This window comes from Astatotilapia calliptera, chromosome 23 (genome assembly GCF_900246225.1).
Source record: "Astatotilapia calliptera chromosome 23, fAstCal1.2, whole genome shotgun sequence".
In the NCBI taxonomy this organism is placed as follows: Eukaryota; Metazoa; Chordata; class Actinopteri; order Cichliformes; family Cichlidae; genus Astatotilapia; species Astatotilapia calliptera.
Window position 1 is genome coordinate 6,313,714 of NC_039323.1, and position 19,845 is coordinate 6,333,558.

Here is a 19,845-nt window from a genome sequence, read left to right on the forward strand (position 1 = left end):
TTTTCACTTCAGCACCAAAGAAATCACAATAGAAAACGAGTCTCTTCTTTTAAAACAGACTTTTATTTTTGGAGACAAAACGTAAAACATTTCTTTTACACATCTTGAATAAACGAATCAGTCCTCTGCTTTACTGCAGCCTAACCACACAATACTTGGCAAACACCATAAAATGGCAGTAAAAGGGTCGGATTCATCAGCCATTATGTGGACACAATAACAAATAGATGAGTCTTTTCTTCATTAAATGGCTTACACAACAAAATTAACAGCTATACAAAGATAGTGTTACAGTGGATTGTGAAAAATACACTATGCTCTGGTTTTTTAGAAGGTATTGTATTGCTCACTACAGACTACTAAGACAATCTGTCTTGTTAGTGAGGTGGACAATGTGTATGTGGTCAATACTGTTGAAGCCTGAATGCATGCACCCCACTGAACACCTAACCTGGCTGTCAGCTGCCTGCAGCTCTGCACTGTGGTCTGGGATCCTTGATGGGGGGTGTCTGGAAGCTGAAATATTTAACAGCTTGACACGTAGCCTGGCGCAGTGTGATTCATGTCAGACACTGTAGCAATAAAGGGACCTTCAACTGCCTTGCTGAGTTGTGGGTATATGGAGATCGAAGTGGAGACTGACGGGCACCGGCGCCTTGATAATGGTAATGGCTTTTGATTCCTATTTATTTTATCTCACTTCACTCCTACCTCACTTCAGTTACATTACCAGGAACCAAAATCCCATCCCTCATCAGATTCCTTCTGGACTGAAGAGTGCATTATGCAAGACGAAAAATCCATTAAAAATCCATTACAGTTTCACAGAGAAGACTTACAGTTACTTTTAATACAGAGTCATGACATTCACCAGAACTTTAAACGCAAGAGCTGTCTATAAAATGATCCAAGTCCCAGTTATAAAATACCAACTTAACTCAATCTGAGTATATCACGGTGCTCTAAGCTTGCAAACCAGTGGTGTGCTCTTCAAATCCAAGTGATTAGTTATGTCTCATTATGCATCCCACTGTCGCTAAGGGCAAAGATGCGAGTCCAGCCCAAACCTTAACCACATCAAAGTTTCACCTAACCCCAACAATCTGTAATCATAACAAACCTAAACATAACTATTTTTAATTTTGTCATGCCTAAAGCCAAACTTTGTGGTTTAGCAGACCAATTGCAGCAGTTCTATCCTTAACTCCAGTAGGACCCATAATTTTCTGCCAGTAGCGCGCAACATGCGGGCAGAGGGTGTGGCAACAATTAAAACGTATTCTTTTAGTGCCTCACACTGCAAAAATAATGCACCTTACAAAAGTGCTTCTATACTGACACAAAGCTCCACAATAATGGGAGAAAAAAGGTTTTATATCAAAGGTCATACAAAGAACTATTTAAACAACTGACTGTCACCTCAAGTGGTTCCCAGCATCCTATCAGTCTGCGCATATGGGAACAGAAGATTTTACAATCCTAAACTGTACCTGATAACACTAAATAGACTGAGTGGAGAAAAAAAATGCTTCGATGATGAGTACTTTAAACAAACAAACGAGAAGGAGAGTGGGCGATTCAAACGAGACCAGTTTAAAAAAAGAAAAAAGAAATTTAAAATAGCGTCACACTTAGTGATCTGTCCTTAGTCCAACACTTCTGGCACTCTCACAAAAACTGTTAAACTGCATTCAAATAAAGCTCCCCCCAGAAAAAACCCCAACTCATATCCAAGCAGCTCTGTAACAGCAATAGGTAAAATGATCTAATTACTCGCTTTCCTTTATGTACAGTCAATACTCATTCTTGAATTTATCAAGTTTTATCTCACATTTTATGCACAACATTTAATTTCTCATCACGCTCGGCAATGACGAAGCAACAACGCTGTCTGCTGTCTTTTTCTTGCTGAATGCTTCCTCAGCCTTTACCTTTTCCAAAAAACTCACAACACATAAAGGTCAAAGCTCATCAAGACTTAGGTCAGATCCCAAATCTGCATTCACATCATCTTCAAGATCATCATCACCATCATTATCATCGTTGTCATCACCATCTACATCTGATCCAGGACCAGCAAAGTCACTCCGCCTGGACTGAATACTCAGACGTGCTCTGGGCTTCTGATGAAGAGCTGGCAGACATAAGGAGCAAAGAAGAGCGGTTAATTTTGTGCACGCGAGTACCGCATTGCTGTGGTACCATCTGGGATTGGGTTGGAAAAGATTCAAATGTTTTCCCTTAACAACTATGCACTGGCACGAGTGCGTGTGCAAGTGTGTGCAGATACAATTGTCAAATTATCCTGGCTTCGTGGTCCCAAATCACTCTGGGAAACATTTAGAGCAGTGATGGTAATCTCTTCCGGGAACGTCAACCCTCTGTTACAGTAAGTCTGAGGGCAAGCAGTGCATGAGCTCACACAGGCACACAGAGTACTAAATTTCCCAGAGAAATGACCGGCTTTGCAGAGACCGTTGGAGAGGAAATGAGAGCTTTAGTGTTTTTTCTCCAGACGGAAGAACACAGAAGGACACCAGCCTCCTGACAGTGACATGCTACACTCACTATCACCAGCAAATTATACAATCCTGTATATTTTATATCTAATTTCAAGTTTTTTGTTTGGTCATGTAATTTTTTAAAACTACTGTTTTTTGTGTGCAACTCTTCACTGGTCATGGTTCATGTAAGATGAAGTTACAAAAGGATATGGTTAGCTTAGCATAAAGACTGTTAATGAGGTGACCACAAGCGTTGTTGTATCCCAATAATACATTTTTCCTTTAACATTAACATGCTTACAGTTAATCCCTACAAAATCATCTACCAATATCAACTACCTGTAGTTTTACAATACATCAAACTAGATTGTAAAATAACAATGAAATATCATCTTCAAGATCTTGGCAGAACTCATCTCTAGCAAATCCTCTGAGAGTAGAAGAGCAAGGATATTCTCCAGGACAGACACTGTAGTGGTATTAAGGTTTTCTTTTAACTCTTGGAAAGAAACCTAAAAGCATATTTTATTTCCTGACATGTCAATCTATTGCTTTAAAGTCCTTTTCAGGCATGGTTCAACTTCAATTCCAAAAAAAGTTGGCACACTGTACTATATGTAAAGAAAAACAGATCAATGATTTTCAAATCTCATAAACACATATTTTATTTACAATAGAACATAAAAAACATATCACATGTTTAAAACTTTGATATTTTCCGTTAAAAATATTAGCTAATTTTGAATTTGATGGTAGAAATACATGTGAAAAATGTTGGGACACGGGCAAGAAAGGGGGTGGGGGGGGGGGGGGGGGGGGGGGCGTGTATGGACTAAAAAAGAAATTAGAAGTAAATTTTATAACTAGTTAGGTTAACTGGCAACAGGTCAGTAATATTAGGGGCAATCGTGGCTCAAGAGTTGGGAGTTCGCCTTGTAATCGGAAGGTTGCCGGTTCGAGCCCTCGGTCGTTGTGTCCTTGGGCAAGACACTTCACCTGTTGCCTACTGGTGGTGGTCAGAGGGCCTGGTGGTGCCAGTGTCCGGCAGCCTCACCTCTGTCAGTGCGACCCAGGGTGGCTGTGGCTACAATGTAGCTTGCCATCACCAGTGTGTGAATGTGTGTGTGAATGGGTGGGTGACTGGTTGTGTAAAGCGCTTTGGGGTCCTTAGGGACTAGAAAAGTGCTATACAAATACAGGCCATTTACCATTATCATATAAAAGAGCATCTTAGATTGTCAGTTTCTCAGGAGTAAAGATCGACAAAAAAAACTGTCTACAAATTATGAAACAATTTAATATTCCTCAATGTAAAATATCAAGGACTGCCTCATCTACAGTACACAATATTATCAACAGATTCACAGAATCTGGAGAAATCTTTGTGCGCATGGAAAAAGGCAGAAAATCAATATTGAAAGTCCATGATCTATGGGCTCTCAGCTGGCACTGAATTAAAATGGGCCATGATTCTGTCATGAACTTCCCCATGCCATCCATAAAAGCAGGTCAAAGAGAAGAAACCATATCATGTGAACATGATCTAGGAACACTACCTTATTCTCTGGGCCAAAGCTCATGGAAAATGGACGGAGGCAAAATGGAAAATTATTCTATTGCCACATAAATCCAAATTTGAAATTCTTTTGGGAAAGGACGGATGCCAGGACCATCTTGCTTGTTATCAGCGCTCATGTTGCATCTCTGACTGGTGCATTACCGCCTATGCCACTGGCACTATGCAACATCAATACTCAAAGGTATATACAGGTTTGGAGCATCATGAAATGAAAAATACAACAAAGAAGAGCCCGGACTATTATCAGACAAGAACGAGGCAACATTCCTCTCCTCAGTTCCCAGATGTTTATGGACTGTTGGTAAAAGCAGAGGAGAAATGATGCCATCAAATTCAAAATGACCCTTTTTTTTTTCCTCTTAAAATGCTACATTTTCTCAGTTTAACCATTTGATGTTTTCCAAGTTTTACTGTGAATAACACATGGGTTTATGAGATTTGCAAATCATTGCATTCAGTTTTTCCCCACATTTTCACACAGTGTCCCAATTTTTTTTGGAATTGGGGTTATTTATTGCTGCCTATTAAAGTGTATTTACGAAGTCTTTCAGGTATAGGCTATATTTATGTTATATCCCTTATCGCTTCAGAGCAGACATACACACCACAGCAACAAAGCAATATTTGCCATATATACAAAAAATTAAGCAAATATATAGTTCAACCATATTTGTGAAGTTTTGTGTGTGTCTGCGTGTGTGTGTGTGTTTGGGGGGGGGGGGGGGGGGGGGGCTGTCTTTGGGGAAAATACACCATATATAAATGTATTTGTGAATTAGAAACAGAATTGCTGACAAAAACTGCATTATGCATGCTACATAAAAAAAACTGGTGTTTAGGCCAGTGTGGTGGGCAACTCACAAAGATGTGCATTGTCAGTGATTATCTGTTGATATGACTGTGTGCAGTTCAGACTTGTATTGACAATTATACCAAAACAAGGTCCAAACCAGTAAGACTGCAGCTCTGACTTCAACAGATCACATGATTTAGGTATACTGTCAGATCAATGGAACGGAGTCATGTCTGAACAGGGCTTATTTCACTGTAAGCTAAATTGGCAAAGACTGTAGTGTACTCTCTGCACTGAGTCACACCTACTGGGTTGAATAAGACTGACGGTTGAGCCAGATGTGTGGGAGAGTGGCAGGAGAGGGAATGACTACTCTCATCTTGTTAAAACCGCCATCAGGTCGTGCACATCTGCTTTCCTTTTCTGCTTTTCCAACGTTTTATGTTGATGTGACAGGTAGTTTAACTGTCAGAACATGTCTTTGTGCTGTATTTGCACCAAAGGTTGATTTGCAAGAATACTATCATGCACACATGTGGTATTGCTGTGACTTTAGGTGCACTAGGCCCTTACCAGGGTCTTCCAGCCACGAGAGATCATCTGAGCTGATCTCCGCCAGGCTCGGGGTCAGGCTAAGGTCTTCTGAGTCAGAGTCCGCCTCTTCAACTTTAACCACTCTCTTATGGCTGTGAGAGAGTGGGAGTGGTGATGCCCCTAGATCAAACAGCAAAAAAACCCCAAACATGGTTTATTATGCTGTGCATCTGTGTTCAGCAGAAACAGAAAGGATGGCACTTACTCGATGTGTGGGCTGAAGGCAGAAGTGATGTTGGTTCACATCCTCGGAAAACGAGACTTCTGACCTCATCCTTCAGTTCTGACACAGTTGATCTGGTGTAAGTGATTTATAGTAACATATGTAGTACAAGACAAGAAAAACAAAACAAAAAAAAACTAGATACACACAGACTATACATGGTTACACATATACCTGATCTGGCAAACCTCTTGCTGTGTGTGAGAATACTGTAAGACTGTCTTTGTCAGATCAGTGTTGTGAATTCTGTAGCTGTCTGTCAGCTCCTCCAGAGTCTGAATAAATCACACAGAGAAAGATTAAGCATCTGAAAGAATCAAAACCACAAACCCACAAGAAAACACTGGCTGTGAGTTACAATGTGTACCTTGCAGCTGTGTTCGTACAGTCTCCTGGTCTCCCTGGCCTGTGCCTGCTGGAGAAACATGTCCTCCTCCTGCCTCCCTGTCAAGGGTAAAAGAAAGAGCAGATGTTCCAAGCAAGATGGTTCTTGCTTTTCCTTTGTAGACCAACAGTGGAAAAGGACATGTGCAGTCTCGCTGAATGAATGCAAGGAATCTGTGTGTGTGTGTGTGTGTGTGTGTGTGTGTGTGAGAGAGAGAGAGAGACTCACTTAGCCGTGTTTTTAGTTGGTCCAATTCTCTGCGCAGCTGTTCCAGCTCCTCTCGGCGGAGCTTTGAGCTAAAACTGGGAAAAAGAGAAAGTAAATGACACTCACACAACTCTGTAATAGCCATCTCTTATTAAGAGATGTAAACATTTTAATGTCAATTTAGGGTTGGACCTATCATCATTTCAGTCTCCAGTCACCTCCCCCAGCTTCACCCCTAATGCACCTCTCCTCCAGGTTGCCTAGCGATGTGGCTCGGGTGATGTGTCCCCTTAGACTGTTCAGTTCACGTCCAACTTCCCTTCTCCACTGCTCCATCCTTCTCTCTGCTCCTGGGCTTTGTCCTCTCCTCCATTCCTCCCTTTGTCTATCCCTCTCTCTCAACTCCTCATGCAGCCTGTGAACCTCGTCTGGAAAAGATAGATAGATATCTAGGACCAGCTGATTTTTTTTCTACTTTACAGCTCCTTCCATTACCCTTGCACACAAACCAGAATAATTCATCAATATCTTTAATTATGAATGAATCCATTAAGGCTGAATACACTTAGCAGTTTTCCCAGGCTGTAGAGAGAAAGGGTGGATAGTGAGTAGAGAAAATAGAGGCGGGCCAATAACAAATAAAGTTTGCTAGGACTCATCTCTTTCAAGCGGTGCTGTAAGTGCTGATGGCTCACAAAATTGAGACCATATTTTCCTGTAAATCCACTTGCTTCCTGTAGCTGCAAGTGTTTAGCTATTGTCTAACTTTTTCTGCATCTCTCCTGAGACAGCTAAGTTAGAGTAGAGTGGAAGTGGGTCAAACTGTATTTAATGTAAACTAAAACTTTAAGCACCTCCAAGTTTTTTAGGAAAAGCATATTATGCTTTTCCTAATTTCTGTCAGTTATATAATGTTACAGAAGCTGATCATCATATTAAATGTGGTCAAAATGTCAAATAATGTCATTATGTCTACAAAGTAATCTGTGTGAGTCACAATCTTAGACTTCAGCTACACCGTCTGAGTGTTGTTGTTTTTTCCAATATGTACATATAGAGAATGTAAAAGAGAACTGACTACATAAACCTGCAGGGATGTTGCTGTGCCAGTAAGAACTGTTTGCTGCAAATCATCTGCTAGCAGTATCAAGTGCCTACTAAACCACAAAAAGGAAGCACAACCTGAGAGGACGTTTTAACAGGTAAAGGGAGACAATAACAGGAAGCTGGAGGGGAAACTACCATGCAGCAACATCAAAGATATGTGTGGGAGAATGAACACCATGACTGGCTTCAAGAGGAAGAGTAGCCAGCCCCTAGGACATAGCATACGAGTTTAACCTGTTTTATAACTGGTTTGAACTTGGCACTCTGCCACTTCTGCCGGTCCAGCATCTCCAGCACCATCCTCACTAAGCACACTACAGCTGCAGCATCTTCTACACCAGCTTCTCCTCAGCTGTTCTTTACAGTGAATGAGGTGAAAGCAGAGCGGAGGAGGCTGCACTCTAGGAAAGCAGCTGTGGTAAGTCCCAGGCTATTTAAAGACTGTATCTCAGATGGCAGCGCCTCTGCACACTATCTTCAACCTTAGTTCAGAAGAGTTCCAACCGTGTGCCAGTGCTCAAGGCAGCTGACCGTGATCAACAACTACAGACCATTTACCCCCACTTCCCATATCATGAAGACAATGCAGAGGCTACTCTTTCCCTTTCTGACACCATAAGTCGAGCATGCACTGGAGCCTTTATAGTTTGGATAACAGGGTAACACTAGACTTATTTCTTTTGGACAAGCCTGGTGGCAACATGCGGTTTATCTTTTCTTATTTTTCTAGAGTGTTTAAAACTCTTCAACCTCAGATTTTGAGAAACAAGCTTGAGAAGGTGAGGTGGATTCTACCTTCACCTCGTGGATACATAACTAATTAATGAGCCAACCACAGTTTGTTAAACTGGATATATCCAGTGGATATATGAACATAAATGCCTTAGGATAGGTAAAAATGGTAAAATTCAAGGATTGTTTGTACAGTAATCTGAAGCTCATCACATGTAATGTCTAAAATGGAGAAGAGCAACACAAAAACTATGTGGTAACAACTAATTTACATTAAAATGCTACATGCTTTGGGCGCATTGTTTGTGACCTGACACCTCAGTTTGGATGATGACTCTCAACACTTCTGAATCTGGTAACAGTTCATTTCTTGTAGAGATGGACCGATCCGATATTACGTATCGGTCCAATACTGACCTAAATTACTGGATCGGATATCGGAGAGAAATAAAAAATGTAATCCGATCCATTAAATATCAAAAATCACTTCACAAAACTTGCGACATGGCGTAACTCGGCTCATAACCGTAGCACGTCGGAGCAGAATGCATCATGTGACAGAGCGGCTATGGCGTGTGGGACCTGTCGGCGGTCTGGTTTGGAGCCTCGCTACCAAACCGGCATTTCAGAGAGAAGTAAAGCAAGTGTGTAAGTTCATCTCTGAATGTTTGTAAAGCATTCCAGCGTTAAGCTTAACAACCGATATATGGAGCGACTGCCTCTTCTCTCTCCCTCCCTCTCCTGCTGCTACTTCAATCGTGAAACTGATTAATGATCAGCTGATCGGCTTTTCTGTCGCGAGTCCGTCTCTCTTGTTTGTTTATTGCCCACTTTGCGCCAGAAAGAGGAAACCAGCTGCTGAACAACAGCAGCACGTTTAAGCTTGATAATCTGTTGTCAGAATTTATTTAATATTACTTTCTACACCAGGATCCTTTTCTACGTAGCTGACGGCTGGTAACTGTGCAGGGGCGGATCTAGCAAAGTTTAGCCATATCGGTATCGGCCGATATCCAAATTTATGATATCGGTATCGGACATAAAAAAGTGGTATCGTGCCATCTCTAATTTCTTGTAGTTGACAAAGTGGAGTGAGATGTGTTTATGAGAAAAGTAATATGACACAGTAACGGTTACCTTGAAGCACCTGAATGTGACATTGCTGAGAGTGCTTCTCCCTTTCCAAATCATGGAGCCTCTGGGTGAGGGAATCAATCGCCTTTAAAAGATTTTGGGAAGAGAAAATGAGTCACTGCTCAAATCAAACAATCTGTTAAATACCATAAATATATTGCTATTTAGTTCTCAGTGTTAAACAAATAAACACACCTTGCTCTGTATCTGGAGCTGTGACTGGACAGAAGCCAAGTCTGCCCACTGCACACCAGGACTGAAAGTTGGGGAAGTCTGTCGGAGAAGTGGTGCTCGAGGAGGAAGAGCAGGGGGGTCTGAATCTGAATCACAACCTCTCTCGCGCACTGGAAACAAATCTGAAAAGGAAGAGTGGAAATCACTTAGATGGTTCAAACAACTGTTGCGCCTACAGTATTTAGTTAACTCTGAAAGAAAGGAAGTCAACTTAACATAAACAATGACAAGGGTAATTTCCCCTTCTAGTCATATTGAGAAATTTAAAATGCTACGCTCACCTTCGCCTCCTTTGAAGAATTTCCCCGTTGGCGTCAACCTCTCCTGTTAGAGACAGAAGTTTTGGTTTGTTTTTTTTACATTCAAAGAGTACTTCCCAAAGTCTTCTATCTACGCTATCTTAATTTAAATCACTTTAATAGAGCACTGCTGCCATCTACAGATCGCTATGGGAACTGATCACAAGGGATCAGAGAAGGTTCTCCTGTGGTCAATGCCAGAGCTTATCAAACAACAGGGTGCAGACAAGCATGTGAAATATATAAAATAAAATGACGTTTTTAACAAGTTTTGCAGATGCTACTGTGCTTTAATATGCACCTTTATTTATGTAAATATCAACACCCAGCCTTTTTTTTTTTTTTTTTTTTTTATTGTCAGCGATTGATGAACGTTGTGTGATGTGAACTTTGTTTTGGCTTCACAGAAGTACTGTTCAGAGTGATGCAGAAAAAAAACCTGCCTCAGTATGAATCAACACGTACAAATAGAAGTATTTAAATGTACTCACCCTCATCTTTGCAACACTGCCATCTGCTACAGACAGAATAGAGCTCAGCTGATTGTCCCAGTTCATGTCTCATTCGAACTAGAAAGAGAATTCAAAAAGGGAAGTTGTCAAATTCAAATATTTATTATTATTGTCGCTTAACTGATTATTGATCCACGAGGAGCATCATCTGACACGAAGCTTTCTGCCCTGACATAGGTTAAAGCTACATCAAAAACCACTAGACCACAATGACACAACCTTAGACACGTGTTATTCCTGGTAGGCGAGGTATCAGCTGCGTTAAGAGCTTACACTTTGAGGGGGATTAAATTACAGCAGCCCTGTGCATTTGCACGTTTTTAGTTACAGCGATCAGCTGCTTCACAGGAAAATGTAACATGGGATGTCACGATATGACAGCGTATTAGCTCATTTTCAGATTACAAAGAGAGCAGGAGTTTTCCAAACAGGCCTGTTGGGAATGACTACAAACGTAAACACAACTGGTTCACATGCAGTTAAAATAAAAAGTCTTATTACCTGACTTAGCTGAAGTTTGTGCATTTTTCTAACATTTCTGGCTACTTTATAGATAAAAAAAATTCTAAGGGGATGATCATCAACATCAAAAAGGCCAGATGAGTGGATTTGGGCATCTGACAAGGATGCCTCCTAACTGAGGTGTTAGGTCATGTTCACCAGGAGGAGGCCCCAGCACACAAACACTCTGGTGTCCCCCTATACATGCCGGATGAGGTGGGCAGAGAGAGGGGTTTGGGCTTCTCTTCGAATCCTGTCAATGGGACTCAGACCCAGAAAAGTGGCAGAAAATGGATGGATGGATGGAGAGACAAATAAAAAAAATTTTTATTACATTTTCCTACGCTAATTATTGTTAATAATTCACGAGAAGGAAGATGGATATTCTCTCATAGTAAAGCAGTAGATATGAGAATATTTCCTCAATTCTCTGAGGTATAAGTCACTTTAATTTCTGGAAAAAGACGAAAAACGTGCAATTATCTTTTTTTTGTTGTTGTTTTTCAGTCCATGAATCACAAGTCCGACACATTCAATTAACCTTTCTGCACCTGGGACCACATGTGATCAGGAGATGCCACAAATGTCCTTATGACAAAATGATGAATCCGGGATTCAATTTCAGGTATTTCATTACTGCTACAGTGCTAATTATAATTACAGGGGTTGCACACAGGTTAATCAACGTCGTTCCCCCTATATTATGTTTCGCCCACGCCACGGTTTGTAGGTCGATAAAGTAATGGGCCTATTAAACTGATCTGCAGGTCCGCTAGGAACTAGAGCATATCGCTGTCCGGCTGCTAGGAACAGAAGCTTGAAAGAGAAGCTTTGGGCAGAGCAAGCATTTCCTAACATAGACAAAATGCACAGCACACAAACATGTTGAGACACATCAACTGATAAAGGCCAAGTTTTACAGTTAATACCGCTAACGTTAGACGTTAGCCGTGATTTGCGACATTTTTTTTTCTCTCGGGTTTTTATTCGTGTAGCCAGGAAAAAAAAATTCCGACTCTAAAACAGTAAATAGAGTTAACTTTATTGTTTCTAATGCTGTCTCTGAAACATTATTAAGAAAATAAGCATATTTTCCTACCGCTAATCGAGATACTCACAGAAAACCTTCCGACTCCACTTTTAAATCCAGGAGCCCATAACAATAACGTGATTGCGTATGACGTAAGGCACATGCCTTCTGGGTTTTGTAGTCAAAAGGTCCGTAATTATTTTTAGCCTCAAAATTACAGAGATATCCTCGATGTACACTCACTTAGTAAAATACACTGCATTCTAAACGTATTCTAGTTAGCAAAAAACAAACAAACAAAAAACTGTTCAAATATACCCCGAAGCTAAGATTTTTCATCGAGGACGTTGATTGGCCAAAGAACACCATGTCCCACAATGCAAAGCTCAATGTTGACATGCAACAATGGCGGCTTCCAATGTAAGCGTGGAAAGTGTAAGACGACTGTTAAACGATAGTTTAACAAATCTGGGATTTGAAGTTTACCCGTTAAAGGTATAATGAATTGTATAGTTTTATATTGAAAAGTATGAAAAAATCATTCTGATCGTAGAACTATTTCTTTTATATTTCCCAGTTTACGTTTAAATATTAATTGTTAAACATGCTACAACAAGTAAAAATAGCGATAGATGGTTGAATACTGCATGTTTACTGACGTATTACTGGTTCTTGCCTTTAAGGGAATGTGTCATTGTCATTCTTTTCTGTTCTTTTATTATTTTATTTTCTGTTATTTTATTGAATTGAAATTTTCAGCCAAATCAGATGATTTGTGATGGAGTAACCTGCACATATTTGGTTCTTACTCCCTAACATGTCCCTCTGTTTGCAGATTGGCTGGTACAACTCTGTGCTACCTCCCACCCTGCACCTGTCATATCCAGATGATACCCTGGCTGTGGTGGTGCTCAGCACTCCCGCCATGTTTGAAGAGGCCTTTCTGCCTTTCCTCGAGCAGAGGTGCTACCAGGGGCTTAATGACCCCATAGACCAGTGTGTTAGACAATGCATCACCTCTGCTGTCTCTCAGGTGAGGATGGAGGAGTGGTGACCAGGGTTATTTTAGTTAAACTAATTAAAAAGTAAAACTAAATTTTGAAAATGTAGTAATAATAATAATGATAATAATAGTAGCAGTAATAATAATAACAAATATACAGGAAATATTTCTAGTTTTAGTCATTTTTTTTTTATTAATGAGAAGCCAACATGAGAAGCCACTGAGGTCTGTACTACAATGCAGGATCTTGGCTTATCCAGTTAATTTTAAGGTTAACTCTTACCAGGGTAAATGGTAACATATACCATAGGCCTAACTCCTTTGAAGCCGATTATGTTTCAAATTAGAGATCAACAGGGACAAAATTACCACCTACTGATCAATCAGTTGACTGGAAAATAGCACTTCTGGAAGATCCCTCAGGCTGTTGGCGGGTCTGAAGCTTTTCAGTAGCGTCTACACTCATACCACTGATTTGTCTGCAGCTGCCAGCACACTTATCCATGTCTGTGATTTGTCAGATGCTGGCAGTACCACTCCTTTCATGTGAACATGCTCGTAGCTGGATTGATAAACCCTGAGTTAATTTTTGAGTTGATAAGCGGCTTCGTGCGACCGCTCAGTCTGATCGCCACTGTTAGGTTAAGTGGGTCCAGACAACGGAAAGATACCCTGGGTATGCTGAACTTTCTTTGTAGTGTAGAGCTCAGATGCACATGTGTATTGAAAACAGGACGTCTATGTTTGCGTAGTTGTGTTCCAAAATCATACTGTTTTTAAATCTTTCTCCTTCCCTCTGAAAAATGCCACTTATTTCTGAATAAAGGAAAACCTAAAAGTAGCACTGAAACTGATCAAAAATTAAACTAAAACTAAAGCGAATACACTAAAAATGGTTAAAAATACTTGGCTATAATAATGGTGGTAGTGATTGCAAAAATCAGTTTCAGTGGTTCACTTCATTTAATTTCAATCTGCAGTTCATTCACTGTTAGTGACCTAATTATAATTCTTCTCAAACGCCTGCATTCTTTTGTCTGTATTCATTTTCACTATGACTGACTTTTTCCAGCATCCTAAGGCCTGTATTACAAAGTGAGTTCAACTTACAGTATACCTCAATGGGTATTTCCACTGGGAAAATACAAAGGCTTTAAATGCTATTGAAAAACTTTAGACCCTCCTATTCCCCATACACAGAAGTCTCAGGTGTCTTCCAAGTATTGTAATGCTATTTTCCTGAGATCTGATTAGTCAGAAGGCGGTGATTTTATACCTATTGATTTTGATTTTAATCTGGGGTTAACCCTAAAGTTACCTGGCTAGATGAAATCCTGCCTTGGAGTGCAGGTTTCTGCTGAAGGCCAGTCTTGTATAGCGCTGCTATTTTGAGACAGTATTCAAATTCTAGACACTTATTTAACCACATGTATTCCTTCTTTTTGACATTTTTTAGCTTGGCTAATATAATTAGCTTTTCTTTAATTATCAAAGAGCCTTTGCAGAAGTGCTGGCTTCTGAAAATGGGGCTCTCCATGCAGTTTTGTTATTTCCAATATTTCTAATTAACTTCACGTTGGATTAAATGAAAAAATAAAATACTCACATACTAAACGTCTAAGTCACTCCTTCATTTTTGTTGTTTCTCATTAAATTTTTCTATATGTTCAGTCTCAGTTAGTTTCCAGGCAGTCATTGAAGTCACTTAGCTTAGACTGGCTGTACTTGACATGAGAAGTCGCGTGTTTGATGAGCCCCCTGGATTATTGAACAAGGCTGTGCAATCAGGGTAATACCTATAAATCTAAAGAGATGTCATCCACTAAGGATGTGCCTTGTGTCACCCTGTTTCTTATCAGATTCACTGAAATTTAATAGGTTATGGTGGAAGCTTGTTTCTGCCACTGCAAAAAGGCCACCCTTTTCCTGACCTGCAGATCCTTTTTTGCCATCTATAACTCACATTTTCTGTCATTATCACATTTTGAGTCAAGTATCTTGAAATGTCTCCTTACGAACTCACACCTCTGAGAGAGTAACTCAAAGTTGAGAAAAATAACCCAAAATTTTCACATACTTCTGGTGACTTATGGATGAAAAAAACACAACTTTTTTCCAGTGCTGAATCAAGCTTCCATACTATGATCTGTCTCTGCACCGTGTTTACTAAAAACTGATGTGACTTTTTTTGTTTTGTTTTGCACGACTGAACAATGCTGATTTATTAGACCACCTGTCATAAAAACAAGAAAACAAAATACTTTAGAAACCTCTCAAAAACTTGTTTAAATTAAAAATTGCATTGTTATTTATTGGACAAATAACAAAGTCAGAAATGAATCATAACATTAATGGTAACATTCAGTGACCAAAATGTAATTTTTGATTTCATTCAAAATAACCATAATTTAGCATCTTATTCAAAAATGTATATTTTTAGTTATATTTTAGAATTGAAAATATAATTTTGATTAAGGCGCTTGTGCATACTGGTATATCAGCTGTTATGGAAATATAAAAAATATTTTGTAATAACCAGTGCTGCTAATTTAGGGCACTTGTAACTTAAACCTTACATTGTATGAGTGAGCTTACAGTTTGCGTGTGCATACAGTTTAAACACAGTGTAAAGGTTACTGGAAGCCTATAGCACATGAAACTTTATGGGAAAGCCTCTGACAGTCTCACAGCATCATCATGCTGGCTAACTCTATTTAGATTGCAACTATAATCATATTCATGAACTTTTTCTCACGTTTAAACATATTTCTTACTTGATCCTGCCCTGCAGTGTTTTCCAGGAGAGAAGGTGGATGTGAGGTACGACTATGAGCTACTGCCCAGCAGGAAGCCCAAGTTCTTGGCCCAGACTGCAGCTCATGTATCGGGAGCAGCTTTTTACTACCAAAAGGCTGATGTGACGGAGCAGCCCTGGGCTGAAAAAGTAATCACATTCTTGTTTGCTCCCTTGGCACATTTTTTAAAGGCAGTCTTTACCTTTCTTGTGTGCTGTGATCCTTTGATCCTTTTGCTTTCAGAAAATGTTTGGAGTGTGTGTGCATCCGCGGTTTGGGGGCTGGTTTGCCATCCGAGCTCTGTTGGTGTTTGGAGATGTCACGGTGGGCTCTGAGCTGGTGCAGCCTGTTCCTCCTGACTGTGTGCCATCCAGAGAGGGCAGGATAAAGCTGCTGGAGGCTTTTAACTTTCACTGGCAGGTAACATCTTTTAGTCATAAAACCTGCATCACACACAAACTGTAGATAGACACCAACAACTGTTTTGTGCTCTGTGATGGAGGTTTTGTTCTCTGAGAAGAATTGACTGCGCTGTAGGGGTGATGTGGAAAAGGACCCATGTTGTTGTCCTGTTTCCTATTTCATGACGCTAAAAATTGACAAATTTGGCAAATTTCATATCATTGGTTAGTTTTTGAAGCTGCATTTTACTTTTCCAATCTTTGGGAAGTTTCAGTATGTCAGATTAATGTATAACTGAATTTTTCCACCATTCTGCCTCATCAGGATTGGAGCTACCGAAACATTATCAGTCCAATCCAGACCTACTCTCAGAAACAGAGGGACTACTTCTCCACCCCTCCTGCCCAGCGTGTGGCTCTGCTCAGGGCTTGGGGCTATCTGCCAAGTGACAATAATCAACCTGAACCCACCTCGGACACACAGAGTCAAGAAATTGGACATGGGTGAATTGTGGAAGCACCGCCTGTCCTTTCTGAATTCAAACCTCTGCTGTATCTAGAACTTAAATGAAGTCTTGGTTGAACACCTTTTTAATCAAACAGCTTCTTATTGAGACCAAACCTGGGATTTTAATGTAGGCTTGGCTTTTTGGTGAAAGCTGCTTTTTCAGGGTTGAAAATGTGTTTGATTCTTTGTTTTGTTTTTTTCTTAAAAGTTTAACACTACTGGAAATATCAGTAACATATCAGCTTCCTCTACGTCTTGTATTATTAGGTAATAGCTGATATTATTGAGTGGATGTTTGCTGAGTAGTATTCTGTTCAGGAAAGCAGAGTTTGCAGTCTGATGTGCTTTTGCATAGTAATGCACTTTAGTTTTTGTTGTGTCCTATCGGGAAAATAGAGAATGTGTGTGTCCAAGTAGCAACAGGAAGGTTTTGCTTCACATTTTGAATGACTCAAGTTGAAAATTGAGTTAAGCCATGTGTCATCAGCGTGTTTAATCTGCATGCAAGTGCCTTGATTTAAAAAAAAGAACACTATTGTTTTTCTGTATAATGTTTTTATTTGATTTAACAGTGAAGCAATAAAAGTTGAGACTAAATGGCAACATCGCTTTAGTCTGTGAGCAGTATGACTCAAAAAATTATAGTTGCTTGAATATTACTTTTTTTTTGTCCAGAGATGAGACTTAACCCAACAAACTGAGAAATATCTGAGGGATTCTTTAACAATGCTAATTCTTGTGTTATGTCTTTCTCTATGTTCTTTTCATGCTTGCGTGGATTCCCTGTGGATACTAAAGCCTCCTCTCACAGTCCAAAGAGATGCGTGGGGTTAGTGTAATGGAACTCTAAACTGGCCCTAGGTGTGAATGTGAGCGTGAATGGTTGTCTGTTTCTGTTTTAGCCCTGTGACAGACTGGTGATGTCAGCTGGGATCGTCACCAGCCTCACACGACCCTGAATTCTGAATTGCATAAGCAGAAGACAACGTATTGATGATATATGACAATATATTCCTTCTGGATCCAAGAAGGATGTAAACCTGTATATATGCCATCCATGCATGCAGTCTTTGTGCAGGGCTTTGAGAAAAATATTGATCACATCTGTAATTTTTTCCAGAACAGTGTACTTGTTACAGGACTTTTTCTTTAAGTTTATAGTTCAAACTGAATGAACCTACTTACAGAAAATCAACGCTGAATATTGCAGCACAAAGTCAGAAATTATTATTTTGTTAAAACAAACAAACAAAAAAGTCCATCCAGTTATCTGTCTCCAGTATTCATTCCCTCCATTGTTTTGTCCTTGTCTCTAGTTTACCTGACACTCAGCTGATGCATTATAGATGTGAGCAGCCTCTGCCCACCTGCCTGGTGACAGACTGACTACCTTTAACTGTGACTAACCTCGGTGACGTTGAGTGAGCACCCAGCATGCTACTGTGATCCCGAGAATTCTCACTTTGTCAGGTTTATCTGCTCCTGTCTGTTTATTTTTAAGAGAAATGAGTACAACAGGATCTAATGTGCACTGAGGGGTTAACTGCATCTGTACGGGTTCAGTCCAGGTCACGTTTACACTTACGCCTCTAGGTGTCGCTGTTGTCGTGAGGCTGAGGGTTTGCGCTGCTGTTTCTGAAGCATCTGCAAATGTTCAGCACTTCATAAAGTCAAGTACTGACTGCAGATAACCTGCCTCAGATTATGAAGTATACATTTGCACACAGCTCAGTGAATCTCAGACAACTCTTTCACTCTTAGTTAAACGGCTGTACTCTCTGCTATGTTTTACTTTCAATTTTGGTGACTTTTTTACTTCACTGAACCCTCTATTGCTTAATTTCCTCTTTAATGCTCAATCCAACACCCCATCCCTGACTCCTTTACTCTCCTTTGCTCTTATTGCCTCTCTCTCCTCACCCCTTTCTCCCGCCTGTGCTATTCTGTCTATCTGTGTACTGAATCAGCATTTCAGAGCAGTATGCCGCAGGCCTGCAGAGAGCCAGACCATGGAGTTAATTATACTCCCACAGATACTCCATCGCTCCTCTTTCCCCCACCACTGTTACTCCATCCCATCCCACCTCACTCTCCCCTTTTCTTGCTTTCTCTGTGTCATTTTTTTTTAGGAGGGGTCTTCATTTCTCAGCCCAACATACTGTGAGCTTCTAACATTTGATTTTCTGAATTCTGAATTTGATCAAGAAGACAAGTTACTGTTAAAGTTAGTGAAGCAAAGTTATGTAACTTATCTTTGGCTGTACTGAAGTGAGGCGAATTCTGCATGCTACATTTGCAGATGCAGATGTTTTGCACGGGTGATATATTTGGCACAAATTTACACACCAAGAACTGAAGCAAGCACAGAAATCATTAGCAGAATGATGCTTTTCTAGCATATTTTCTCTTCTTTCCTTCCATCTTTGGTTAGTTCTGAATAGTCATTCTGATGAGGTGCAGGGGTAATTTTCTTTGTGAAAAAAAATGGGAGAAGCCAACTCTCGGGTTTCTGAGTCCTTAGAGGTGAGTAGTATGCCTCACCTCTCTGCAGCTGGCAAAAAACACATATATGGAGCAGAGCATGTCTGAAATGAAGCAAAAAGACAAGCAAGCGGGATGTAGGGAGATACTCCTGATGATCAAGCTCTCCCTTCGCGTCTGTTCAGTATCCTGCAGGAAAGCACATTGCAGATCGTGTTGGCAGGCAGAACTGCAGGCAGAACTGCACCAGCAGGTTCTCATGCTTCCAGTGTTTTTGCAGAACTACACAGGCAGTTTTTGGACTTTCACTGAGTTTAACAGATTTGATTGTTGGAAACAGTAAAATGGTTTAAAAAAAAAAACAACCCTTTTCATGATTCACAACAACACGAACAAAAACCATCAACAAGAACATGAAGCACCCAGATTCTCAGATCTGTCATAGTTTTCTAAATAGTTCAAAAATAAAATAAGTTATGAATATATCTGCAAGGAGGAATGATGCTAAAAGTATACTGGATGCTGCTCCTCTAAAATCCAAAGATGGAAAAACAACTCTGGGCTGTAATTTAATGTGTTTGCTGCACAAATTATCTGAATCTCAGATAGTTTTGGGCAGAGATGAAAAAGAGGAGGAAAAAATGAGTGGTGTTTCATGAGTTGTGGATCAGTGAAGCAGTGTTATCCGCCCACAGACATAAGCTAACAAGAGGAGAGGGGAAAGGGCAGCAGAGTACCAGCAACAGAGGAGGAACTGAAAGCCGAGTGGGGGGAGGAAAGGACCGGCATCTAGAGAATTTAGTGGAATTTTGAATTTAATGTT

At 40.2% G+C, this 19,845-nt stretch overlaps 2 protein-coding genes across 2 annotated transcripts; one reads left to right on the forward strand and one right to left on the reverse strand.

The window, feature by feature from the left end:
* Nucleotides 1–220: 220 nt before the first annotated feature.
* On the reverse strand, nucleotides 221–12,000 carry LOC113016164 (protein Hook homolog 1). Its single transcript, XM_026158769.1, has 12 exons — nucleotides 11,923–12,000; nucleotides 10,283–10,360; nucleotides 9,774–9,816; nucleotides 9,454–9,614; nucleotides 9,262–9,343; nucleotides 6,530–6,713; nucleotides 6,307–6,380; nucleotides 6,061–6,137; nucleotides 5,868–5,968; nucleotides 5,676–5,767; nucleotides 5,450–5,590; nucleotides 221–2,134 (listed from the first exon to the last, which is right to left on the reverse strand). The coding sequence occupies exons 2-12, from the start codon at nucleotides 10,346–10,348 to the stop codon at nucleotides 1,962–1,964; spliced, it is 1,194 nt and encodes a 397-aa protein (XP_026014554.1). The 5' UTR covers nucleotides 10,349–10,360; nucleotides 11,923–12,000; the 3' UTR covers nucleotides 221–1,961.
* A 109-nt stretch (nucleotides 12,001–12,109) lies between these two features.
* Nucleotides 12,110–17,510, forward strand: mmachc (metabolism of cobalamin associated C). Its single transcript, XM_026158772.1, has 5 exons — nucleotides 12,110–12,329; nucleotides 12,670–12,867; nucleotides 15,629–15,781; nucleotides 15,876–16,052; nucleotides 16,359–17,510. Exons 1-5 carry the CDS (start codon nucleotides 12,240–12,242, stop codon nucleotides 16,539–16,541), a joined length of 801 nt encoding a protein of 266 aa, XP_026014557.1. The 5' UTR covers nucleotides 12,110–12,239; the 3' UTR covers nucleotides 16,542–17,510.
* Nucleotides 17,511–19,845: the final 2,335 nt, after the last annotated feature.

Excerpts from the sequence above, each read along its gene's own strand:
- LOC113016164 (XM_026158769.1), bottom strand. The coding sequence starts at position 10,348 with ATGAACTGGGACAATCAGCTGAGCTCTATTCTGTCTGTAGCAGATGGC. Across the intron at positions 9,817-10,282 it reads GCAGTGTTGCAAAGATGAGG|GAGAGGTTGACGCCAACGGG; the intron begins GTGAGTACATTT and ends TGTCTCTAACAG. Across the intron at positions 6,381-6,529 it reads CTAGGCAACCTGGAGGAGAG|TTTTAGCTCAAAGCTCCGCC; the intron begins GTGCATTAGGGG and ends TCTTTTTCCCAG.
- mmachc (XM_026158772.1), top strand. The coding sequence starts at position 12,240 with ATGGCGGCTTCCAATGTAAGCGTGGAAAGTGTAAGACGACTGTTAAAC. Across the intron at positions 12,330-12,669 it reads TTGAAGTTTACCCGTTAAAG|ATTGGCTGGTACAACTCTGT; the intron begins GTATAATGAATT and ends CTCTGTTTGCAG. Across the intron at positions 15,782-15,875 it reads AGCAGCCCTGGGCTGAAAAA|AAAATGTTTGGAGTGTGTGT; the intron begins GTAATCACATTC and ends TTTTGCTTTCAG.